Below are 25,965 nucleotides of genomic sequence, written 5' to 3'. Positions count from 1 at the left end.
CACGAGGGCTTAGTGCCTAGTGCTTCTCCAGTCACCAAAAAACCCAAACTTGATTAATGGAACTTTAATTGTCAGACATTGATAAGATAAGACTCTTGATAAAATGTTATTGTTGAAATATTTTTGCAATTATTGTGTTTACACTGTTTAGATATAATACATGTAATAAACTGAACATTTTCTGGAAACAAAATGGTCTTTTGATTAAATAGTACGTGATAATAAGCTCATGATTAAATAGTATGTGATAATAAGATCATCACATGGTTTGTCTGGTATCAGGCCCAGTATCATGCCCCCGAGTGTCAGTATCAGCCCGAGACCGAAGGACACTTGGGGGCATGATACCTGGACTGATACCAGACAAACCATGTGATAACCTATAATTATCACATACTACAGTACCCTAGAAACCGCCCATGAATGATACGGGAAAAGGCCGAAATGATACTGTGTCAAAGCCCAGGGCAGTGATACTGATAAAATATAGAGTTTAACCATGTCCAGTATCAGCCCCCGTAGCTGTCCACTCAGAGCGCGCTGCTCTGGTATCGTGCCTGTGAAACAACCAATCAGAGAACAGTTTGTTTTGCTGCCGTCTATGCTCTGTCAACATGTCAGCGGTTGACATTCCCGGCGAAAGACAAATAGGGAAAATAGCAAACAGAATATTAAAAATGGAACGTTTTATCACCATTAATGAGGAGGACACTCTTGAAATGATCGAAAAAACTAAAAAATGCAAATAGAAGTCGGAAAACCAAAGGGCGACCTCAAGCTTTTTTCTGAATGGCTCATTAACTGCAAGAACGAACGAAGACTGGGTTAGACAAATACGTGTCTATGTTTATTTTATCAATCAGAAAAGAAAATGGGGATGAATACAAGCCTGCTTATCTCAAATCAAATTTCAACTCTCTGGCACGTTACATGATGGAAAAACAAAAGCTAAACTTCCTGTGTTTACACTGTTTAGATATAATACATGTAATAAACTGAAATTTTTCTGGAAAACAAAATGGTCTTTTGATTAAATAGCATGTGATAATAAGCTAAGACAAATGTCTTAACCTATGTGATAACCTATAAGGACCACACTTCTAATATATACTGAAGGCCCTGGGCAGAATACATTGATATGACAACACGCATAGAAGCTGAAATCTGATTGGACAGAAAAACCATACACATACACTAGTGGAAGCACTCCAACCAAGCAACATGCGACAAAATGAAGATAATAGACTGTTGGGAATACATTTATGCAATTTAAATGGAAGAAATACAACAATTTAAGTAGGTCAGTCCTTCTGGTAATGATGAGGTGTCAGGAGAGAATACACACCACCGAGACTCAACACTGTTTTTCACAACATTGTTAGTTAGCACAATTGTAACATACGTCGCTTTCTATATTTTTATTATAAAAATAGATAGTAACTAACACTAATGAGATGAAGCGGAGCACACACACACAAACCCTGACACTCACACACAAACCTTTTCATACTTACTGGAACTCTTGCTTACTCAAACCACATGAGGGGAGCAGCATTACCCCATACCGTCAGTCCAATATGTCCATGCAATAATGCCATCAGGAGGCATTTCAACCGACATACTGTTAAGCCCCTTTCAGGATCAACCCTTTTAGTGGCCTGAATACAGAATAAATACACTCTGTTTTGAAAATACCGTTATAAGTACTCCAGTTACACATTGTAACAATATTAGCATTGTCACTTTAAAATGATACTGTAGAAATCATCAGACCTAATCTGATCTTATTTCACACCACTGTAAACAAGACAAAAAAATTAAATGTATGTATAGCAGGGGTCTCAAACACGCGGCCCGCGGGCCAGATGTGGCCCGCAGGACACAAGTTTGAGGCCCCCGCCTTGATATGAAAGTTTAATGTAGTGCGGCCCGCGCAAGTTTGATATGGATGCTGTATGGTATCATGTACCCAGAAAAAATTATTATGTTTGCTTAATGTTCATGTTAAAGGTTAAATAACTGTTAATAGTTATCCTCCCTATCCGTGTGGAAGTGGTAAGTTTTTGGCTATTTAAGTTTAAAGGAAATAACTTGAAGGCTACCGTTTAGGTCGCTAGCTCTCTAGTTTGCGAGTTAGCGTGTGTCTCAAGACCCTGCAGTTGCGCAATATGTTGTAAATAAAAAGAGTATAAATGTGACTATAGTCGTGTTTTGTCATGTCTACGGGGCTCTAATAATGCTTTGTTCATTATAATCTGAAAAAAATAATTTGTCTGCCCACCAACTATATGTGGTTTCTTAAGTTTTTATTATTTGCCGTTTTATTATTATTATATTTATTTATTACTGATTGATTGATTTTCTTTATTCTTGATTTGTTTATTTATTTTTCATTTTATTTTGTGCAGAAAAATAAAAAGTAAGATATTTGAGAACAGTGGAATGTTTTATCAGAGCTTTTCTTGTAGAAAATTGGAACCAAAGCAAAGTTTTTTAAATTTTTTTGTTTTGTTTTTTTTGAAAACCTGATGCGGCCCAGTCTCACCCAGACCCGAGCTCCAGTGGCCCCCAAGTAAATTGAGTTTGAGACCCCTGATGTATAGTGAGGAAAAACGAACACACACATCTTGTTTACCATATCTATCATATGTCACCATAGATAAGTTGACCATGTGTATTTTAAAAGGAGCAGCTCGTATTGACCAAAACACACATAGCTGGGCTTAACACCACCCTGTTGTTTGAAGAATTTCTGAACTGAACTAATATTGGAATTGATTAACTGTGAATTGAACTGAAATGAATCAAAAATGTCTGCCATATTTTTTTCCCAAATTCCTAAACAGGTTTTCAAAATATGACATACAATTTAATGTAATGTAATTCAATCATCATTAATGCACTACTTGAATTACATTATCTATCATCAATTTAACATTTCCTCTCAGGCACCATGCAGGTTGTAATTTTCCTCAAAGCTACATAGTATTAAGGTCAGAAAGGGAAAAAAAAAAAAAGATAACATACTAAAACATTAAAACGTTATGCTAAAAGATGCTAATCCAATGTCAAAAAAAGCCTTGAAGGTTACAAGCTAAATCTGTGGTAAATTTTCTCTGCACTTGTTGTATAGAAAGGTATCATTCTAAATCCATAGTTCCACTGATGAATACATATTTTGCAAATGTTGAGCGCCTGGTAGCATAAATAATGTGTGTACTCTATACTGTATGTTTTATAAGCCCTGCAGTTGCGAGTACAAGTAGACTAATTAGTCCTTAAGGGACGAAAAACACATTGAGAAAGGAAAATTAATGATCCTGCACCAATACAATATAGACAACTGAAAAGTGAAACAATTACAAGACAGTAGCTAAATGACTTTGAGTGGGGCAATAACAGAATTCATTTAGTTACGATAAATAGAAAAGTGCTTGCTATTGACCAGCAGAGTTTATGTCAAAGGCAAAACAGAAACAGAGAGATGAGATTGAGAGTTGAGATTAATGGGAAATGCAGACCGACTCACAAACACTTGCATACAGTTCAATTTATGCCAGTAAGAGCTATTTCAATGTGTGCAGTCAGTCTGGAGAGGAGGTCACGGCAATGTGTTCTCACTTTGATGACCTGTTGAACTCTTCAACATAAAGTGTTGTGGATGCCATTGGTTAGAGTGCTTCCAAGTAGGTAAAAGGCCTCGTGGAGAAAAGAATACTCGGTCATGGCACAGAAAAGGGAAATGGAGCAAAGGCTCTGAGAAGCTCAGGGAGTGGTCTCCTTGCGTTTGAATTGTATGCTGCCAGAATTTGGAACAGTCTTCCTAAAGATGTGTGACAATCATCAAAATTGGTAACGTTGAAATGCAGTTCTGTATCTGCACTCTTTATTTTGAGTTTTGGTTTTATTGAATGATTTTAGGGCTGTACGGCGCACGAGTGGTTAGCGCACAGACCTCACAGCTAGGAGACCAGGGTTCAATTCCACTCTCTGTGTGGAGTTTGCATGTTCTCCCTGTGCATGTGTGGGTTTTCTCCGGGTACTCCGGTTTCCTCCCACATTCCAAAAACATGCTAGGTTAATTGGCGACTCCAAATTGTCCATAGGTATGAATGTGAGTGTGAATGGTTGTTTGTCTATATGTGCCCTGTGATTGGCTGGCGACCAGTCCAGGGTGTACCCCGCCTCTTGCCTGAAGACAGCTGGGATAGGCTCCAGCACCCCCCGCGACCCTTGTGAGGAAAAGCGGTAGAAAATGAATGAATGTATGAATGAATGAATGATTTTAGGGCTGCACAGCGGTCAAGTGGTTAGCGTGCAGACCTCACAGCTAGGAGACCAGGGTTCAATTCCACCCTTGGCAATCTCTGTGTGGAGTTAGCATATTCTCCCTGTGCATGCATGGATTTTCTCCGGGTACTCCGGTTTCCTCCCACATTCCAAAAACATGCTAGGTTAATTAGCGACTCCATAGGTATGAATGTGAGTGTGAATGGTTGTTTGTCTATATGTACCCTGTGATTGGCTGGCCACCAGTCCAGGGTGTACCCCCCTCTCGCCCAAAGACAGCTGGGATAGGCTCCAGCACCCCTGTGACCATCGTGAGAATAAGCGGTAGAAAATGAATGAATGATTTTAGAATGAACCTGTTTTCTGTAAAATACCTTGAGCCTTGCCTATCTTTTAAATGTTAAGCAGCAGGACATCCAACCACGTTCTTTATACTTAGTATACTGAGTGCTGTCTTTCTGAGTCTTTCCAACACCGGTGATAATGGATTCATTCCGAGCCCTTCCCCTTTGTGCTATTTTTCTCCTATCCCTACGTCCTCCACGCCATCTATTTGAAAGAAGGCCCTGCATTTAAATTACACAAGGCAGTTTACTGTAAGAGTCCACCGGGGAAATCGAAGAAGAGAATAGAGGGGGAGGGGAAGGATGGGGTGGACGTAAAACAGAGTTATGGGAAATAGCAGAGGATGCGAGGCAAAGTGCATAGAAAGATGGAGAAGATAGAGACGGCTGGAAGAATTGGGGTGGGCAGTAAGGGAGATAGTGTTTGTGAGGGAGAAGAGGAGAATAAGTGGATTCGGGAAGGAAGCGCAAAAGGGCCTTTGTGAGGGACATTGATTGAATAAAGAAAAATGAAGAAAAATGAAGTAAGCAAAACAGATTGGTATTGGATGTTGCTGTATTGGCATACGGAGGGTAGAGGGCTTTCTGCATTAACGGAATCACAGAATTGGCCAATGAAAACGGAATCTTGTGAATGAAATTATGTCATTAGCCAGGAGTTTTTTCCTCTTTCCGAATGACTTTTCCGAAAATATGGTTTACATGGAAAGGAATATTCCAGTCTCTGGTCTACATGCACCGCTATAATCAAACAGAATAGTCAATGGGGCATGCGCAGTAAAGAGTAAACATCAACATCATGTGATACCAACTTCCCCGAGTTTTTCTTTCACTTGTTGGAATATCTCCGTATTGTGAGTTTTTTGTTTGTCCAGTATTGAAATTTAATTTGGATCAAAAACAAACTTTCCGCAGCAGTCCAGTGCCGATTGAGAACATCTCGATCTGTGTTTTACGTCATAAAAAAAGAATGAAAAGAATGAAAGAGCGCACCCGGGATACATTTAAACAGGAAAAGATCAAATCTTGCTAATATTTTATAATTAGGGCGGCACGGCGGTTGAGTGGTTAGCACGCAGACCTCACAGCTAGGAGACCAGGGTTCAATTCCACACTCGGCCATCTCTGTGTGGAGTTTGCATGTTCTCCCCCGTGCATGCGTGGGTTTTCTCCGGGTACTCCGGTTTCCTCCCACATTCCAAAAACATGCTAGGTTAATTGGCGACTCCAAATTGTCCATAGGTATGAATGTGAGTGTGAATGGTTGTTTGTCTATATGTGCCCTGTGATTGGCTGGCGACCAGTCCAGGGTGTGCCCCGCCTCTCGCCCAAAGGCAGCTGGGATAGGCTCCAGCACCCTCGTGACCCTCGTGAGGAGAAAGCGGTAGAAAATGAATGAATTTTATCATTAAACTTGGGATATGTTTTATGTAGATGTATATTTTCTTTTTAAAGACAAACTGGAACATGAATAAAGTATAGAAGGGTTTAGATTCTGTTCCACATATGGCAGTAATGCACACCAAAGAAAAACACAATGAAGAAGAACACACCATGACAACTTTCCGTTTGAGCGGGTAAAGGATTAGGAATATTCCACCCCTGTGAATCCGATTATATATTCATTAGGACTGGCACTTTTCTTTCGGAATGAGGTGTATACAAAGGTTAAATTATTTCATTTTGAGCAAATAAACCAAATGCAATTAGAGTATTTGGGTCCATGTATACGTGGCTAGTTTGAGAAGAGGGAAAGTCAACCCGGTATTGACTGTTGTGACTTTGGCAGGTGCCATTTTCTTTTGTTAAGTTGTTGAACTTAGTGGATAGCTTTGCTGCCGACTTCCGCTGCGCCCTGTTTGCCTGCTTCGGCTGCCCCTCCTCACTACCAAGGGCACAAACAGGCCATTATGCCAGACGGGGGGAGACATGACTTCCCTCTCTCTCTCCTGCTCTCTTCCTGTGCCTCTGAATGAAAGGAAGTGCAGAGGAGACTGAAGTGTAAAGAGTCATCTGTCTCCACTGCCTCTCTCAGACAGGAGTGACACCACGGCCGACAGCAACAGCAACAGTGAAAAGCAACACTGCAGAATTATTCATGAAGACTGAAGAGCACACTGTCTATTAAAGTCAGGGTTGCTTTTCAAAGCCATCCCATTTGTGAGTTAGTACCCAAAACTTTACCCACCTGGCTTGAGAAAGGAAGAACCCAAACTAAAGCTCTGTGTATCAAAGTGTCTATTCTCCAATTTGGTTTTGAAAAGTTTGCAGTTTGTCACAAACGGTGCTCTGTTGATGTGCAAACAAGTCAACTTTGTGTGCTGGTGGGCGATGCTTTTCACATCGAGGCGCTACACTAACCTGTCACTCAGTGAAACTCTGGTACTTGGTGTAAACAGTTCCTATGCAGGCAGTAAGCTTTTCATGACAAACCTGCCTCAATCACACCAACTGTCATCTGTTTTTAAAATGACTTGTTAACTCACTCAACTGCAAATGTGCTTTATTTGTACTGTGAAAAAACACTCAGGTTCAGATAGTATTTTTAACAAGATGAAAAGAGATTAGGTCGCTTATCCGAGGACCAGAGAGGCCCAGGCATCCATCACCTCAGCTACTTATTCCAGCTCTTCCCGGCTGATCTCAAGGCGCTCCCAGACCAGTTAGGGACACAGTTAAAGACCTCTCGAGCCACTTCTGCAGAGGAGCAGAGGAGCCTACTACTAGATTTATGGAAGTTCACATATAACAGTGGCTAACATTATGATTTTGGGGGCTAGATCTGGATCAGCGGTGTGCAGTCAGGGCCAGCAAGGCCTTAACTGCGGGCCTAACTATTACAAGGACTGACCAACATTCATTCATTCATTCATTTTCTAGGGCTTTTTCCTCACGATGGTCGTGGGGGTGCTGGAGCCTATCCCATCTGTCTTCAAGCGAGAGGCGGGGTACACCCTGGACTGGTCGCCAGCCAATCACAGGGCACATATAGACAAACAACCATTCACACTCACATTCATACCTATGGAGTCACCAATTAACCTAGCATGTTTTTGGAATGAAACCGGAGTACCCGGAGAAAACCCACGCATGCACGAGGAGAACATGCAAACTCCACACAGAGATGGCCGAGGGTGGAACTGAACCCTGGTCTCCTAGCTGTGAGGTCTGTGCGCTAACCACTTGTCCGCCGTGCGGCCCTAAAATCATTCAATAAAACCATTCATTCATTCATTTTCTACCGCTTTTCCTCACGAGGGTTGCAGAGGATGCTGGAGCCTATCCCAGCTGTCTTCAAGCGAGAGGCGGGGTACACCCTGGACTGGTCGCCAGCCAATCACAGGGCACATATAGACAAACAACCATTCACACTCACATTCATACCTATGGACAATTTGGAGTCGCCAATTAACCTAGCATGTTTTTGGAATGTGGGAGGAAACCGGAGTACCCGGAGAAAACCCACACATGCACGGGGAGAACATGCAAACTCCACACAGAGATGGCCAAGAGTGGAATTGAACCCTGGTCTCCTAGCTGTGAGGTCTGCGCGCTAACCACTCGTACGCTGTGCAGCCCTAAAATCATTCAATAAAACCAAAACATTCAAAATGAATTCAAAATAAAGAGTGCAGATACAGAACTGCATTTCAACGTTACCAATTTTAATGATTGTCACACATCTTTAGGAAGACTGTTCCAAATTTTGGCAGCATAAAATTCAAACGCAAGGAGACCACGCCCTGAGCTTCACATTTCCCTTTTCTGACCAACATTTTAACTCAAATGTGTTCCATTACATTATATTAATTTATCCCAAACAGTCATTTTGTAGCTTGTTTCTTGGCTGCGGTGCTTCCAGTAAGTCATATGGGTTTTTTTTTTGGTCCAATCAGATTTCAGCTTCAATGTGTTGCCATATCAATATAATCTGTCCAGGGCCTTTGGAATAAGAAGTGTTGGCCCATGTCACATAAACACAAACTTAATATAAATATAATTATCCATTGTCAGACTGCCCAGAGGAAGGCATGCCAAGAGATACCTTCCAAAATATATAAGCTATCTGTAACCCTGCTGTAAAGGATGGAAAATCTACACTTCAGGGGTTGCAAAGTTCACAATCAAGAGCCAGCCATGATGCACCGTGATGGGGGCACCCCACCCCTGGAACTCCCTGGAGGCCCTAATAAATGTGGGTCACATAGAGCTTTGTGTGTGAGTGTGTGCAAGAGAATGTGTGTGTGTACTCAAGACAGTCAAGTCTCAGACGGCATTCATATAATGACGAAAAAAGACTTATTTCTCAAAGCATGCAGTCAAGCATGACCATTAGCACCCTCAGCATGTAACCTTACCCTAGTGACATAGCAAAAAATACTACAGAAACACAATAACAGAGTAAAAGGAACGTGGGTAAGATAATAGCGTATGTAGGTTTCACACATAAAAACAAATCCAGAGTGTCTTGTTTAACACTAAAAGCGTCCCACTGAGCCGCTCGTTGTGGACTTGCACTGCGGTGCGGTTTCTAATATCCTGCCTTACAGATTCCTGTGACTGGGCCATGAATACTTCATGGATTTCCTGAAAACACAAAGCCCTGTGGAACTAGCAAACTCAGTGTGTGGGTTCCTCTGCAGGTCACTGTGCCAAAGTGTCTCTGCGCTATATTTACTCGACATCAACCTGTCTATCCATGTGCGCGTGTAGGCGTGTGTAGTGGGGGGGGGGCGGTCGTGGGATAAAAGAGCATTTGTATGCAGAAGGATGTTTGTATATATATGTACATATGTATGTGTGTATGCGCATATTTATGTGCAAATCTCTGTGTGCGCATTTAAGTGCACGTGGGGGTGGGCGCATGTGGTATGTATGTATGTATGTATGTCCTGATAAATAATTATGGTTATTTTATGAACCTGGTGCTTTGTGTGTGTGTGTGTGGGTGTGTGTGTGTGTATGTGTGTGGAGGTGAAATAATCTTTTCATATAATGTCACATGTTCACCTGCATGGACCAATGCTCAGCCTGCATGAAGAATGTATTCAGCGTACCAGAAGAATCATGATGTCTCACACTGTGCACGGGTGGGGGAAGGGTGTGTGTGTGTGTGTGTGTGTGTGTGTGTACATGTGAGGGAGACAAAGATGACCAAACACTAGCTACAGACAATATGTTCTCCAGATTTCTTGTTTTAAAGGGGGGGCCGTGATGATCATTGCCGGAATGTGGGTTTAGTAAATGGGATTCAATAAACAACTAAAATGCTTTTATTGTGAAAAGTAAAAATGGTGCCAGGACACTTGAAGAATAGGTGTTTTTTTTTCCAGAACTTGACATATGGTGCACACATTTTCTCTCTCAATGTCAGATCCCACTCCTCACATGCCGGCAAATTGCCACACCTCCCCTCATCAGGCCCCCCAGCCCCCCTCCTCCCCATTCTCGTTCCTCGTGTCCCCATCTCTTCCAATTCTCTCCTCTTTCTGAAAGTCATCTGCTCACTAAGCAGTAAGCAACATCACGGGCCGCTTGCAGAAATGAGAGTATACAAATGATTTGTGGCATAGGCGTCCCACATGGCGCCAGCCTCAGTGAGTCTGAAGATGTGTGTGGACGTTCACGGTGGGGATGGGTGGGTGTTGAGGGGGACACTAATGTCCCTTTCACCTTGTGTTTCTCTAGCAGGTCCATGATGATCATTTTTACCCAATTTCATCGCAAATGTGTTTCACAGGCAAGGGCCACCAAGAGAAGAGTGTGCTCAAGAGCGCATGAGGGAGAATGATGTTTGAGAACCATGCAGTCCACTTTGCTGTACCAAGTGGAAGGAAGGGGGGGGTTGGAGTAAACAAGGGCGCATAAGGAGAGGGGTGGGTGGGGGTGCATCTGCACAGTGACCTTTCTCTGATTCAATCTTGCTGATGAATCCTAATGAAGGATTTAATAAAATCACAGTTTACAATCTATCGCTGCATCAAAGCGTGCAATCCAATTCAAAACACATACCCATATTGCCACAAACAAATCAACACCGACATACCCTTCGCCGTAAAAATAAGTAAGCAACAAATGAATGTGTGAGTGGGAAGCCAGGAGAGAAAAATTAGACATGCAGGAGACTGAGGGGCTGGCACATTCGTTCCAGCTGTAGCCTAATGTCACAACTTGTCATATTCATTTGGCCCTCTAATGAGGCTAAAGTCAACAAGGTGCAGCACACATGAGTGGAAAGGCTGCTGAGGATAATAACTAGAAATGAGCAGAGAGGAGTAGACAACACAAAACCACAAACGACCCGGAGAAGGTCCTAATAGGAAATCATTTCAAACATAATCAAGTTGCAGTGACAATCGTTATTAAAAATAACACAAATACCAAAAAGATTTGTATGTATTCAAGTTGGTGAAGTGCAATTGCAACAAACGTGAATCCTCTGCAACAGTGACATCTGCTGGTCAAAACTACAACTGCACAAACAGATAGCGTTAAGCGAACACATTTTGGTTGTGTGTGATATTTCATAAATGTTATACATTAATCGTTCTTCACAGTGATATATAATTGCTGCCCCAAGGCCTCTTGTGTATATTAATAGGGTAAACATGCTGTGTATAGCTAAATAAAGATGATAGTCTAACTGAAAGGTCCCTCCATGCACCATTCCAGTGCCCCTATACCAGAATCTCCCTGCTGCATCTGCACAGTTGGTTAATGAATAACACTCCTAACTCCATCTGCATGACATTCACATGAATGGGACCAAATCCACATTACCAATATAAAATAATAGAAAAGTGGGGATCTCAGAGGAATAGGTACATTGATTGGATGTAAAATGTAGGGTCTAACTGGCACCTGCATCTGAACAGCTGTGATTTCTCTCTGATTAGACTTCAAATTGCAATTACTCTCTGTATCAATAGCACACTTTAATGAGACAATTTGTGGCAGAATACCAATCTACGTTAGCTTGCGCTGTGCATGGTTTAGTATGAAAATATGTGCTTGTTTTTTTTTTCCAGAAGGCCGAGTTGATCATGGTGCAGGGGCGACAGCTGCGCTACAAATCAGAGCCCATTTACTGGTGACAGAGTCATTAAAGCCTGTTCATCTCATAAAACACAATGCACATGGTCAAATACAACTCACTCCATTCACGCTCATAAGTCAATCTACCCGGGCACACACTCAGCGTTGCCATTACAATTGCACACAACCTCTCACAAAGTTAAACCGAGCGTGTAAACTAGGATGGTTATAAAGATGCTAATCATGATAATGTCACAGAGGTAAAAGGTAAAGATGAATATTTGCTTCAAAATAAACACTGCTACTCTACTATATAGTGACACACTGTGTATGATTATTTCTTTATTTAGTTTTTTTCCCATGACACCAGGTTTTCATGACATGATAATAAATAAATGAGCATAAGTCGGCAATAAATCCACATTCAAGGTATGATTACAACGCTTCTATAGTAGAAGTCTATTGACTGTCAGTCAAAAATGACACTTTCATCTTCATACCCACAAGACAATATTATCCAAATATCTATCCATGCACATCACAAAAGAGTATTCTACAAAGGATATCCCCAATGTTACCCATTCCCTCACATGTAAAGGTAATATGTTGCCAATATTGTGACACTAACACTGTTATTTACTGGCTTCATCTTTGACAGTTAGTATTATTACCAAGCTATTGATCAGTGCGCTGATTTGCAGATGGAGTGGAAATGTTGACTAATTAAAAGTTATGGTAATAATTTATGGGAGTTAACAGTCATTAACACAACTGGAAAATTTGCTAACTCGGACTAACATCTTGCAGCATATGCTTGATGATTTATTGCAAATTTATTTGACTTTCTACATTGCCATATGCATCTCCCCGTCACAAATTAGTGATAGGATATTGAAGCTACACTCTGCATGCACTGTGCATTGCAGCAACTAAACATTATTTGCTATGAATAAATGTTACTTATCTTAACTAAAAAATATCAAACTAAAGGCCCGCGGGCCAAATGCGGCCCGCGAGACGCTAGTTTGAGGCCCCCACCTTGATACCAAAGTTTAATGTTGAAATTACAGCTTAAAGCTGTGTGCACACCAGACACAATTAACATGATTTTGCCCCGCCCATACTGTTACCCTACCCTGTTACCCCGCCATGTTTTGCTTTGGATTAGCAATGAAGCTAAAAGCTTATGACGCTGGGTACAAATAAATGCAGGAAATGACTTGGAATAAAACGGGTAAAATCCACGTCAAGATAAAGCATCTCATCAAACATGTTGTTAAAGTTACGACGCTGCTCCCAGATGGAACTGAGTATGATGCTAACTTGCTAATTGGGTCAAATGATTAAGTTTCATTAATGTTCATGTTAAAGGTTAAATAACAGTTAATACTGTACATTTGAATCTGAAAAAAATAATTTCTCTACCAACTGTATGTGGTTTCTTACGTTTTTCTTATTTGCTGCTTTATTATTATTTTACTTATTTATTACTGATTGATTGATGTATTGTCTTGATTCTTAATTTGTTTATTTTATTTTTTTATCTTATTTTTTGTATAGAAAAATAAAAATCAAGATATTTGAGAACAGTGGAATGTTTTATCTGATATTTTGGTGTGGAAAACCGGAACCAAAGTACTGAAAAAGTGTAGGGTATAGCAGAAGCAAAAGCATTGAAGATAGTTTTTTTGGAAAACCTGATGCGGCCCAGCTTCACCCCAGAACCTAGCTCCGGTGGCCCCCAGGTAAATTGAGTTTGAGACCCCTGCTCTAGGTACTCTATTAACCACGCCCCCTCCGCCCCAGGTGGGCCCGCCCCATTATTTGAGAAGCACTGATTTAAAGGGACAGTTTGCAACGGGTTGCCCGGCTGCCTAGAGGGCACTAACATTCTACTGTTTTTAATTTGGTCAAACAGAAAATTTTGTACAATCTGTTTTCAACCACTATTGGGAACATATGCTTGCTGGTAGTGTTTGACATAATTGTCATCTTGAGCATCCGGTTGCATACAGTCTCTTTAATATGCAATTGATGTCAATCTGTAGGGTTCATAAGATATAAGAATAAGAAATAAACATATGCAGGAATGATGTTGTGTTATGAAATATACTGACATAATTGACGACATATTTCTCATTTGCAATATAGTCACAGGCCCACAACAAAACAACACAAGTTCATTTCTAGCGATAGTGCAGCGTTGCTTTCTTACCTTTCTCAAAAAACTGGCAATCCTTCATGGCCTGATCACAATAAAAGAGTGGAAGAAAGGTGATTGGTGACCCGCTGCCTTCATACATCACCATATGCCTGGAGAAAAACTAAAAATTAGCATTAATTGAACGATTTTTGTATTCATTCACGCATCATCAAAGTGCAAAATCCTATGTAACTATAACACATAAGATGAAAAAAGATCTCAAGATGACAAGGTCACAAAGCAGAGGTTCATCTTCACTTTTTTTTTTAAACTATAATGCTATACATTCAGCAAAATATAAAATAACCACTGGCCTTAACTACACTGAGTATGTACCATATTGACATACAAACCTAGTCTCTTCTGTACACTCTAGGGACAGAAATATTACTGGACAAGGTCAGGTTTAAAGTGAATTTGCTGAGAAGAAGAATCTCCTTGATAGTTGTCCAACAGCTAGGAAAAAGTTCAAAGTCATTGCAGGATCTTGTTTGGTAAAATGTTATACGTGGAGCCATTCTAGCAGTTTACGGAGAGTTCAGCATCGTCCTGCTGTGTGACTTGTCTTCATGTATCCCCTCTCAGGCAGCTCTTGTTTTCTCTGAAGTGACCACTTCACAGCACAGCACAGCACAGCACAAGGTCATCTTAAGGCCATGTTGAAAATCTCTTTTTTTTTTACCACTAAGCTATGGTGCATCCAACAAAATGAGTGAATGGAGCTATCCTCTGTTAAGCCATTACTGCAGCTCAATAGAAAGAGTGAATGGGAATTGAGTCCCAAATATCAACACTCACCTGGATGTTGTCAGTTAAAGTTCGTTGGCTACTGGACTATGTGAAGACAGGTGTTGCAGTGATTTCACTAAATAAACAAAGACGAGAGCACCTGCAATTCAAACACAGACACACCATGAAAAGTCACATCCCATTTGCCAGCATTTGAATACATATAAAGTGTCAGTGTGACTTCAACTGGACTGAGTCATATTGTTTTAAATTACTTTCAGTTTTATTTGCTTGCTTATGATCTCAAGACATGCAACATATAGAGTATTTACAGTAAATAATGGGTGGCTCAACAGGTTTCATTGAGAAGGAAGTCTGCCCTCTTGTGAAAGGAGGCTTTAAATGCAGCACAAAAAAGAGAAGTACTATGCTCATCAGATAAAAGGTCCAAATGCAGAAGAAATGTTTTGATTTACGAATTATTTTGTGAGTCAACTTTAACAATGCATTAATTTTGTTTTCATTTTCTTCCTTTTATGATCGTGTTTCAGCTCTAATATTCCAAATTGGCTATTAAGCGTATGGATCTAGTTGTTGTCAACAAAGTTAATTTGTTTGTGGGTTTTGGTTGCTCTCATTTTTTTTTAAGTTTGTGATTCCTACCTGGTAAATTTTGAAGGCACATATAAACAACGCAGCAGGCCGTTGAACAGTGTGAAAGTGAGCCAAAAACAGGGAAACAACAAAGTTTCCAACAACAACAAAGTTTCTAACGTCTCCGCGCTGCGCGTTTATAACGACATCCAGGACCCTCCCTCGCGCTCCCCCTATTGGCTACTCCCCCTGCACCTGTGTGTCCCTTTCACCAATCACATTCTTGGATTCAGTGTGTCTCAAGATGGCGACTCCCATCGACTCGTATTATCTCTGCGGTTGCTTTTAAACGATAAACGGTGTTTCTGTTGGTAGTGTAAACTCATGCCAAGACGGGAAACAGACAGAGTCAACAGGACCTGACCTGAATGGACTCGAATGACTGGCATAAGCCGTTTCCTCATGGTTGTCCTGTGCAGGGAACCGGTCTTGGTGTCGGCCTGAGGGAGTGCTGTCATATCCGAGTATGGCCACTGAAAACAGGATCAATTTTTGGAGGAGAAGCGCAAAGGTTCCCGGAAGGTAGGACTTCCCCTGCTAGCTTTTACTGATAGTCTTGATGTTGTCTGGAAGACCTTGTACCAGACCTTGAACATAACATGTAAGGTGAGTTATCTGTCTCAGTGTGGCAGCAAATGAGCTGTCATAGTTGTGGATTTTTTTTACATATGTTTACATATTTGTCTGATAATAGTGAATATATATTCCTAGGTTTCGTTGTTTTCGCTCAGAACCAGATAGGCATCTGTTAGTACTCGCATGTAGCCCCGCCATATGCTGCTTGTGCTGGCGGGTGGAGCGCTAGCAAAGGCTAACCGACTCTGGCTAAGTAGTTTTGCTAATTAGCATAAGCCCAATAGCACTTGCCTCCTAATAGTGGCTACGTATGAATGTCATTGTAATGGCATGTCAGTTGAACTCACAACACAAGTATGTAGCACCATTTAGTGATAGAAGTAGCCAAAATGAAACCATCTGCATTTGGTTTCAGATTCATTACAAATAACACAACAACGTGTACCTTCTATATTTGTAATGTTACCCTTCTCAACCCAGGTTAGCTGTGAACTGGAGTATATCAAATTAATAATATGTCTAATTATTTTATTTTACAATATGCCATGAGTCAGTAAAACAACAAGGTGAAGGCTGAAAATGGCCCCCAGGCTGCACTTTCCACACCCCTTACCCAGACCTTTTTAAATAATCTTGAAAGCTACTTTATACAAGTATCATTGACATGGTTATATCATGGAAGGCAAGTTTATTGTTGTTATACTTTAGTAGTTTCCAATCAAAAACAAACTGGAATGACATAATGGACATGGACGGTAGATGGACATGGACTGTTAAGAGGAAGAAGAAAGAAGTCGTTTTGACAGTTAAATCGAAAAGCAAACATCTTCAAACGATACGTTGTGGACCAGACTGCTACATGTTGATGTAGTGTGTCCAGGGCCTGGCTGATTGACTAAGCAAAGCAACAACTTTCAGATTAATCAATTATGAAAGTAATCGCTAGTTGCAGCTCTACGATACTGTATGTTTGAAATGGGACACCAGCAGCTTGCCTGTTCTTGACTTGCTCCTGATAAAAACAAGTCTGACAGACTCTGGTGTGGTTAGATAATGAGCCAGCCCAGTTCTCAGGCAACAACTTTATCCTTTCAGTTGACTTATGCAAACGACATGAACAAACTTGTCATCCTTACAGTGACAGCAGACCACGTCTGTCAAAACCACTGGTTGGGCATTTTTTAAATAATAATTAATGAAAGCCCTCACCCATGACTCATAGAATGTGCATAGAAGAAAAGGTAGTGATGTATTTGTAGGCATATGTAGTTCACATGTGGTCTTCTTCAGTGTGCAGCCTGTTTATGGAGCACAGCATCCTCCCCTGGACCCGCGACTGCGACGCCTGTAAGTGCTCACAGGCTGTGGACTGCATGCAATCATGTCGTCTGCATGGATGCCTTTCATTTCCTTCAGTTTGATTTGGTGTGCAGCCAGATCGTTTCCCCACATTATTTTTTCCACATTGATGTCGTATTGTATGATTGTATACTACCCACACCACCCCTCAATTAAAAAAACAAATGGTTTGTTTCTTGTTGGTTCCCTGTTTTTGCTGATGCAGATATCCCAAAGACGCAAAGCTGAAGTTCAACAATCTCAAGTCTAAAAAGACGTCAAGCTTTCATGAGTTTGCTCGCAGCACAAACGATGCTTGGGACATTGATGACGATGAGGGAGATGACGATTTCCTTGGCGGGCCTGCCCTCTGTTCTTCCCTGCCGTCTGGCCCACACTCTGCTTTCACTCAAAAGCAGGTAACTACTAAGAAGAAGCTTGATGTGCTTTCATTTAGATAGATAGATATACTTCCTTTATTGTCATTGCACAATAACACAGCAGTGAAATTGCCAACGAAATGTCGTTGCCTGGCTCCCATATAATAATAATAATAATAATGTGGAGAGCATTTAGAGCAGTCGCAACATATGAACAACAATTTTCAGTGACCAAATAAGGAAATTGAACTGATACACTGCTTCTTTTCTGCTGAGCAGCAAGGCATGGCTGGGGTCACACATAGTGGAATGTCACACTCAACAGATGAGGACACGGAGCACAAGCACATCAATGGCAAAGTTGTCAAGTCAAACAGCGAGGTCCACCTCTGCACGTCCTCAGGTAGGAGACTAATATCGTGCTGAAGGTTCTACTGCGTGACTAACCATTGAGCAGCTTATCAAGTGCCTCGTGGGGAAAGTAATTATAGATTTGAGGTTGTTAGGATTACATCTAGCATCTTATTTTGAGTCTATACAATAGATGATTGGTTCCCAAAGTGGACTACATACCCAAGCCACCTCAACTGGCTCCTCTCGTCATTTTTTAACTTTTATACATGAAGGTCCATTTTGTGTTGAGATGCTTAAAAAAACAGATTGTTTAATAAACAAAAACATGTTATCCAATCTCATGTTGATAGGTTTATAAAAAAAACTTTCAAAGGTACACTTATATAAATACCATTTTCTTTATCTGTGATCAATTAACTAGTTAACTATGGACAAAATATAATTAATTGTGATTAAATATTTTAATATTTAATTCAAGCCCTAGTAAAAACACTAAACCACTCAAAACATTGTAATGACCAATATTAGGTCAAATAATAAGGTGATTTGCTCCATTTAACCAATTTTTCTCTTCTTAATTGTCACACAGGTTTAAAATGTTTGTTTAATATTTTCCTACAATGCATATCCCAATTCTGTATCGGTTGACTCTTGATTAAGATGTATCAAGTTAATTGAGCTATGCTTAAAATGTCCTACCTCTGATACCACATCGCTATAACCAACCAATCATCTTGGATGTTTTTTCCATTTGCTTGTCTGGCCTTCGACAGTTCGCTCCACACTGCAGAAGCAGAAGTCTCTCCCGGTTCGACCCATCATCCCACTTGTGGCGCGCATTTCAGACCAGAACGCGTCAGGAGCCCCTCCCATGACAGTGAGGGAGAAGAGCCGGCTGGACAAATTCAAGCAGCTGCTGGCTAGTGCCAATACTGACCTTGGTAGGACACAGCACATATATGTACATTTTGTATGTACTAGTTGTGATGGTACTAATTGTGCACGTGCTCGTGGATTTCAGAGGAGCTCCGGAAGCACAGCTGGTCAGGTATACCAAGGGAAGTCCGTCCAATCACATGGAGGCTTCTCTCTGTAAGTTTCATTATACACACTTCTGAAGTTATACTCCATAATTTACTTTAAATGAGCCCTCCATCACCTCTGCTCTCTGCTCCCCATCAGGGTTACCTGCCAGCCAATAAGGAGCGCAGGGAGCTAGTGCTCAAAAGGAAGCGAGAGGAATACTTTGGCTTCATTGTGCAATATTATCACTCCAGAACAGATGAACACTACAAAGACACATACCGACAGGTGATTTTACATTTGACTGCTATTAACAGACAAAAAACACTGTAATATGATCTAAAAAGCAAGCTTGGGTATTAATTGTCCCTTTTCTGTAGATTCACATCGACATTCCAAGGACCAACCCTCTCATTCCATTGTTTCAGCAGCCCGTTGTGCAAGAGGTAACGGCTGAATAAGCAATAAAATAACTTCTCTGATCCGTTCCATCTATAGTTCAAGCAAACAGTGACAGATATCACACACTTTTTATACACACCCGGAGTGTAAACCAGAGTGTATACGCCAAGTAAACCAGTGATTGTTATTTTAAACACATACCTTTTTATAAGTTTGACTTGGATGTTATTTAGATGTTACTTAAAAGTAGTGTTGTTGTCTCTTCCTTTTAGGTGTTCGAGCGTATTCTCTTCATCTGGGCAATTCGACACCCGGCCAGTGGTTATGTCCAGGGAATCAATGATCTAGTCACACCTTTTTTTGTTGTCTTCCTCTCCGAGTTTGTCAGTAAGTTGCTAGTGGGAAAATCAGACCTATGCACTGTATAGTGAATAGGTATATATATATATATATATATATATATATATTTGTATTTCTTTATCCATTGTCAGTTGATGTCATCATTCCCAGTGTTACACTCTCACTTAGTTATTTGCTCTTCCAGTGGAGGACATGGAGAACTTTGAGGTAGCTGCCCTGCCGCTGGACACTCAAAGAAACATTGAGGCTGACAGTTTCTGGTGTATGAGCAAGCTGCTGGATGGAATACAGGTCTGTATGCATATACTGTATGCATGACTAATATTCTTAAAATGTGCTGGGTTTGTGAAACTACTGTTATTTTAGGACAATTACACCTTTGCTCAGCCGGGAATCCAGAACAAAGTCAAAGCTTTAGAGGAGCTTGTCAGTCGGATCGATGGTAAGCCTGTCCTTTGTTCATCCACTGACTTTAAAACAGACCCAGAAATCCCATTCATATACAAGCTAATTCATGCAGAAAGTGAAAGAACACAGTTTGGATTTATTGGTGTGTACGTGTTTCTGTCTCCAGAGGACATTCACAATCATTTCAAAAAGTATGAGGTGGAGTACCTACAGTTTGCTTTCCGCTGGATGAACAATCTGTTGATGAGGGAGCTTCCACTGCGTTGCACGATCCGTCTCTGGGACACCTACCAGGTGGCGTATGCACCATGTTCCAGACTTAAGTATATAGAATCTTGAATAGGAGAAAAATTACACAAGAATGCACAAATGGTTTTTTTGTTGTTGTTTTGGTATGTTTAGTTCAAACGTTGGAACTATGTTTGTGTCGTATTGGGTTCATTATCCTTCATTTGTCTTTTCACAGGCTGAAGCAGAAGGATTCTCCCACTTTCACTTATACGTCTGTGCCGCATTCCTCATTGAATGGCGCAAAGAAATTCTGTCTATGATCGACTTTCAGGTATGTATAGTCATAGTCACCATACTTAAAAAAATATGTTCATTTTGAACCCCAAACACCAAGGCTGATTTACAGTAAACAAGCCTTGATCTTCCTGGCATTGCTTATTAGACCTGTAGACCTGGCCTATTCATCGTGCATGACTTAAGTAAATTTACTTAAGTAAAATTAAGTAACCACATATAATACAATATCCTTTTTATTGGTTTATTCCATTTTCACACACATTCAGTTTAGCAAGTTTTGCACCCTGCAAAACCTACCACAAAAAATATCTTAGCGGGGTGGCACGTTAAAGAGCTTTAGATTGGTGCAGCATTTGGGGGGGCGAGCACTTGGCAGGGTGCGGTAAGTTTTTTAGGCTCGTGATGTGATCATACTTCAAGCAGTGGCAGATTGCCTGCACTCAGTAAACGCGAACCTCCGTACCCTGAAGTCCTCAGGAGCGCTTGAGAGTGTGACTAATCACAGCGAAGTGCGAGTACAAGTCCATCAATGTACTTGTTCTTGCATGAACACAGCATGTATATAAAATGATAAAACGCTGTAAGAGGAGTTTCATAGTCAAAATAGGTGCGTCCCAATGATGTGCATTGTTAGCTGGCTCATATTAGGGATCCCATTGCGTACTGTCCTTTTAACCACCGGGACTTTAAATGCCCAGTAGGATCTTTCTAGCTGACTTTCACATCAGTGTTCCTTGTTGGGGATTGATTTTCCTTTGCTCTTCAGGGCCTTCTTATACTACTGCAGAACCTTCCCACAATCCACTGGGGTAATGAAGAAGTAGGCCTCCTGTTGGCTGAAGCTTATAGACTGAAGTACATGTTTGCAGATGCGCCCAGTCACTACAAGAGATAGGCATTCTGTGCTTAAAGATGTGGACTTGATTCTTCGACTCGCTTAAACTTTTTACGTCTTAGACGTTCCTTCAAAGACACTGTTGTCTCTGAGCCTTCGAATTAGCCTACTAAAACAGTCCTGTGATAAGGAGCCTCATGATGAAGGTCACACTGGAGTACGGAGGTCCACACGGTGAATAAGGACCATTTGGACTGGACTGTTACACTATAAAGCACATGCCTATGCCATCTTGCTCCAGTCATGCAAGTGATTGTTTCTCCTGTCTAATGTATTTTCAGAAGAACATTTTGTGATTTAAAGGGATGATGAATGTCTGTGAGATCATCCTGGTTAAACATAGTTTATTTTTTATTGATTTTGAAGTTGTTGTTTTTAAGGAGCTGCAAGGACATGGAGAAGTACATACAATACAGTACGTGGATGTAGTTTTTACAGTTTAAAGCTGTACCATAAATGAAGTCAAACCTGCGTCCCCTCCCTTTAGACACAAGTTGCCAGATGTAATTAGAATGACCTGCACCGCACAATCAGCCAATCAGACTACTCTGCTCCAGAGAAACGTCCACTTAATCTCAATAGTTTATGGATTATTTTGAACCCCCTACTTTATTTCATTGTGTTTTCAGATAGAAGTCCAAAAAGTAGCAAAAAGATTAAGCTTGTTAATGTTACACTTTTAGGAGGTGACTTTTAGTGTCCCACAGCTTGAGGAGAAATGGCTCACCACGTTAATGTAGCTTTAGAACTCATATTGAGCTTATTTTATTATAGACGTCACACCAATTGGTTTAAATTGAATATTTTAATATTTCATTTAATGTTGTCAAGATATAGCTCATGTGATTACTTCAAGAATTGGCATTTCAGAGTTCTGATCCTTGATTTGATACACAGATAAATAATTCCTAGTCATTACTAGATTAGTTTTGCTCCAACAGTATTGACTGTGTAAAGCGTGTTCTATGTACTTCATGATTTAGTCAGTGGTATTGAAGGACAATGGTGAGTATTTTAATTCAATTCAAAGTATGTCAGACAGTCCTGTACAAGCATCGCAGCTAAAAGAGTATATGATTATGCCTTTGTGAAGATGTGCTCCTGTCTTTTACGATGTAACATAAATGCTTCGTCATCAGCTCTGCTTTTTATGTCTTTGTTTGATTCGTATTTGCAACATTGGAAATAATGAATGAGATTTGGTGATTGGTATAAGGGAGCAATCTCCCATTTAATCTTATGGCAAGAAACATGAAATGAAACATTTTACAATTGGAAGATTTGACAATCATAAACTTAATGATGATAATGATATTTTCCATAAATGGGAGCAGGTAATAGTAATATAGAGCAACTGAATGCTATGGCATGCTGTGTATGTATCTCATGCCTGGCTTGTATGGCAGCTATATAACAAAATTGATGTGCAGGATTCATTTTTATTTTATTCTAAAATATCACTTCATCCATAATAAGGCATAGCTACTGATAGAGTACAGTATTTATAGTAAATAAGGTGCTGATATTAGGTACTACCATGTACCTCATTTGGAGCAGAAAAATTCTGCTTTGTTGTCATCAATGTTTTTATTTTGTCAGTTTTCTTTTGTTTATATATGTGGTAGTATATTTCCCTGCTTCTTCATTCAGGTGCAATTTCACTCATGCCTCTGTGTTATTTCCACATTGATTTGTTTTTTCATACTTATTCAATACATGGTGTTGTTTTACCTGATTACTAAAAAAAAACGTACTAATGAATGTGTGTTGTTGTTTAATCAATATATGCCAAATCTTTCTTTGGGCCAATGCAAGCTGGTTTAGAATAAGTCTGTAGACAGTTACTTCAGCCTTAAAGGGAGTGTTTAATTATTACAGTATCTGCTGTATATTATGTTTGTTTATATTAAACGATTATTATTTTTGGGCAATCATGTTGTCTGTGGTCTTCATTTATTTGTCTTGATATGTTAGAGGTCATAAATAAAATTATTACAGGTGACAATTAACAGTTACAGTCGAAAGTTTGTGAGACACCGTTTGTCGTGTTTTTCATTAAGAAAGCGCCCAAACATTTGACTGCATCTGTACATGTAAGCGTACGTAGGTAAGATATGGGAATCTCGAAAGCTGATTGGTTGTTGGATATTGGCGTCACGGAAGCTGTCCGCGCTAGAAACGCCCAAAGCTGATTGGTTGTTGGATATTAGCGTCACGGAAGCTGTCCGCACTAGAAACGCCCCCTTAAAGTTTGCGTTCATTTAAGGGGAAAGAGAAGTGGTTGTTTTCGCCAACCAATAGCCGTGTTTTGGGCTTTCAGAATGAACTCTTCTATCTGACCACACAGCTGTCGAATAACGTGTGTTTAGGTGGCAAGGTAGGGTGTTTCATTTATGTGTTTTTTTAAAGGAAGACTGTGTTAATCCCAACGTGTTTGTTTTGCTAGCTTTAGCCACGCGCTAGTGTTAGCAGCCGCGATGTCAGCGGCAGTTGCTTAAACTTCCCGATAGTGGTCGAGGCATTTTATACTTTTCCACTGGATTTGCTTATTTTTATGTTAATTAAGTGATATACATTAGGGAAAAACTGAAGCTTGCAAATGTGCTAAAGTAGTGTAACTTTAATTGTATGGCTACCAATCATTTTATTGGTTTCTTATGCTTTGGTGATGCTATATCACAGCAGGAGATACGCTGTGGATGAAGCATGGATGGAATCAGCTGGAGCACAACAAAGGCCCGGGGGTCATTCGCCAGCAACAAGGCTCCAGCAGTAACAAAGTGAAGGCTTGTTCGCTCATTGTGTTTGTGAAGAATGTGGCCTAAGCTTCAATGATGCCACAGAACTGCTGATCCACCAGGAAGTTCACCTTCCCTTGGTTCGTCTCTGCAGCTACACAAGTGCATCAGACTTTATTTCCATGTTCAACCGCCTGTGAAGCCACAGTCGCCCCATGGCCATCCTTCCCTTGTAGACGCTAACCTACAGGCATGTTGGAAATGTTTTCGCCATACTCAGGCACTGATGCATTAGCATCACTTCAATTAGCCATCTCGTTCAGGTATATTGGATGCTAGCCTATTAGTCCTTTCACCACCAGTTTGTGAGGCTAACATGAAGCACTTTGTCTCAGGACCCGGGATACCTAATCTTGTGTGTCAGATCTGTTCTAGAACCTTCCACACACAGGTAGGGGTGCAACGCCATATGAAGTACAGTCACGGAAAGGAGCTGTTGAAGGCCCAAAGGGGAAGGAGTCTTGCTACAAATCAGCTAATCAAGTCCAAAAAACAGACAGTGGGCGGTGCTTCCAGCGGCATGGTTTTTAGGCACAACTCCAAGCTGTGTATGCACCGCAAAGAGAAGCAAAGCATAAAATCGCACACAAAGAGAAAATTTGTCAGTGAGAGCCAGCCTGTGGCGGACAAGCGCAGACAAAAAAATGTGTACCCATGCCGAAACTGTGGCAAGCTCTTTCTACATCATCTCTCTCTGAATGCACACAACACTGGACCTTCATGTCTCGGTGCATTCAAAAAAGGTAAAGTCACAGGAAATGCCACCAAAGAGCCCCAGTCACCAGAGCACAGACCAAATGAGAAAGTAAAGACCAGCCTTGCACAGGGCAAGACCGTCCGGGCTGGCCCAGGGAGGCCTATGAAAGAAGAAGAGGAGGACAAGGTGGATGCGGAGGGAGAATTCCCCTGCCCCTCGTGTACGGAGGTTTTTTCCCTGCAGTCCCAGCTGAGGGAGCACATGGAGCTCCACGACTCCTCCGAGGTGAGCAGAGAATGTAGCGTTTGCACAGAAGAGATGCACACTTTCAAGTGGCCAGCTTCGAAAAGGCAGAGGTTCTACCACTGTGTTCCCTGTCAGGAGGGCTTCTCCACACTGGATTCCTTCTTGGAACACTGTCAGAAGCACCTGGAAACCAGGGAAGAGGAGGAGGACTAGCATGGGCAGCAAAGTCTAATTTGCCTAGCTCACCAAAACGACACATTTTGGGTGTCAGCAAGTGGAAAATCGTGTTATTTCTTACACTTGAACTGTAAGATTAGACATCTGACACATATAGGGTAATACAAATTAGGGTTTCAACATGTCCCCTTGCATCTTTCGATAGTCCTACCCAAATACATGCCTTTTTATGAACTCATTGGTAACTTTGTACAAGTGTGGTTGGCCACTTCGAATTTTGATGTGAGTTTTTCTTTATTTTTCTGCTGTTTTTTTAAACAAAATCTGCTGTGAAATGTTTTTCTACACTTTTGAAACTTCCATTTGATTTTCTAAAGTGATTTATACATATTTGAGTTGTTCAAAGGAGGCATAATTAAACAGCCTGAAAAGACTCTTGTTGTATAATTATTTTCGAATGGGATACTAGCTTAGCTTTCACTTTACCTTGAAATGTATTGTGCAATAATATTATCTTCACAAACATAA

General features: G+C 40.8%; 3 protein-coding genes across 10 annotated transcripts in view; 2 read left to right on the top strand and 1 right to left on the bottom strand.

Annotated features, from left to right (window-relative positions):
• Positions 1 to 15,384, bottom strand: part of LOC131104023 (myelin transcription factor 1-like) — a 91,320-nt gene extending 75,936 nt beyond the window's left edge. For all 6 annotated transcript variants that reach the window (XM_058050701.1, XM_058050700.1, XM_058050705.1 and 3 more), the window contains exons 1-3: positions 15,265 to 15,384; positions 14,671 to 14,761; positions 13,885 to 13,982 (exon numbers count right to left, since the gene is read on the bottom strand). In XM_058050701.1, the coding sequence (XP_057906684.1) occupies positions 13,885 to 13,978 (94 nt within the window). In that variant the 5' untranslated portion in view covers positions 13,979 to 13,982; positions 14,671 to 14,761; positions 15,265 to 15,384. The remainder of the gene's footprint in view (positions 1 to 13,884; positions 13,983 to 14,670; positions 14,762 to 15,264) is intronic.
• An 84-nt stretch (positions 15,385 to 15,468) lies between these two features.
• tbc1d22b (TBC1 domain family, member 22B) lies at positions 15,469 to 23,441 on the top strand. Of its 2 annotated transcripts, XM_058052340.1 has the most exons (14): positions 15,469 to 15,777; positions 17,122 to 17,178; positions 17,396 to 17,588; positions 17,829 to 17,952; positions 18,677 to 18,844; positions 18,925 to 18,995; positions 19,086 to 19,214; positions 19,307 to 19,372; positions 19,601 to 19,715; positions 19,873 to 19,979; positions 20,055 to 20,130; positions 20,263 to 20,390; positions 20,563 to 20,658; positions 21,391 to 23,441. In XM_058052340.1, the coding sequence occupies exons 1-14, from the start codon at positions 15,722 to 15,724 to the stop codon at positions 21,517 to 21,519; spliced, it is 1,515 nt and encodes a 504-aa protein (XP_057908323.1). In that variant the 5' UTR covers positions 15,469 to 15,721; the 3' UTR covers positions 21,520 to 23,441. The 2 variants fall into 2 exon arrangements, with proteins under 2 accessions (XP_057908323.1, XP_057908324.1); XM_058052341.1 differs by lacking the exon at positions 17,122 to 17,178 and having other exon boundaries at positions 15,471 to 15,777.
• Positions 23,442 to 23,740: 299 nt separating this feature from the next.
• On the top strand, positions 23,741 to 25,870 carry si:ch211-148l7.4 (uncharacterized protein LOC563603 homolog). Of its 2 annotated transcripts, none has more exons than XM_058051637.1 (2): positions 23,741 to 23,896; positions 24,202 to 25,870. In XM_058051637.1, exon 2 carries the CDS (start codon positions 24,634 to 24,636, stop codon positions 25,471 to 25,473), a length of 840 nt encoding a protein of 279 aa, XP_057907620.1. In that variant the 5' UTR covers positions 23,741 to 23,896; positions 24,202 to 24,633; the 3' UTR covers positions 25,474 to 25,870. The 2 variants fall into 2 exon arrangements, with proteins under 2 accessions (XP_057907620.1, XP_057907621.1); XM_058051638.1 differs by having other exon boundaries at positions 23,753 to 23,896; positions 24,205 to 25,870.
• The last annotated feature ends 95 nt before the right edge of the window (positions 25,871 to 25,965 follow it).

The sequence above is a fragment of the Doryrhamphus excisus genome, chromosome 16 (assembly GCF_030265055.1).
Source record: "Doryrhamphus excisus isolate RoL2022-K1 chromosome 16, RoL_Dexc_1.0, whole genome shotgun sequence".
Classification (NCBI taxonomy): domain Eukaryota; kingdom Metazoa; phylum Chordata; class Actinopteri; order Syngnathiformes; family Syngnathidae; genus Doryrhamphus; species Doryrhamphus excisus.
The sequence above is the reverse complement of the archived record's forward strand: the minus strand, read 5'-3'. Positions and strand labels throughout refer to the sequence as shown.

What these genes read in the sequence shown, in the direction of transcription:
- tbc1d22b (XM_058052340.1), top strand. Translation starts at nt 15,722, where the DNA reads ATGGCCACTGAAAACAGGATCAATTTTTGGAGGAGAAGCGCAAAGGTT. An exon ending in AGCGCAAAGGTTCCCGGAAG is followed by an intron (nt 15,778 to 17,121) that starts GTAGGACTTCCC and finishes GGTCTTCTTCAG; the next exon opens with TGTGCAGCCTGTTTATGGAG. An exon ending in TAGTGCCAATACTGACCTTG is followed by an intron (nt 18,845 to 18,924) that starts GTAGGACACAGC and finishes CGTGGATTTCAG; the next exon opens with AGGAGCTCCGGAAGCACAGC.
- si:ch211-148l7.4 (XM_058051637.1), top strand. Translation starts at nt 24,634, where the DNA reads ATGAAGCACTTTGTCTCAGGACCCGGGATACCTAATCTTGTGTGTCAG.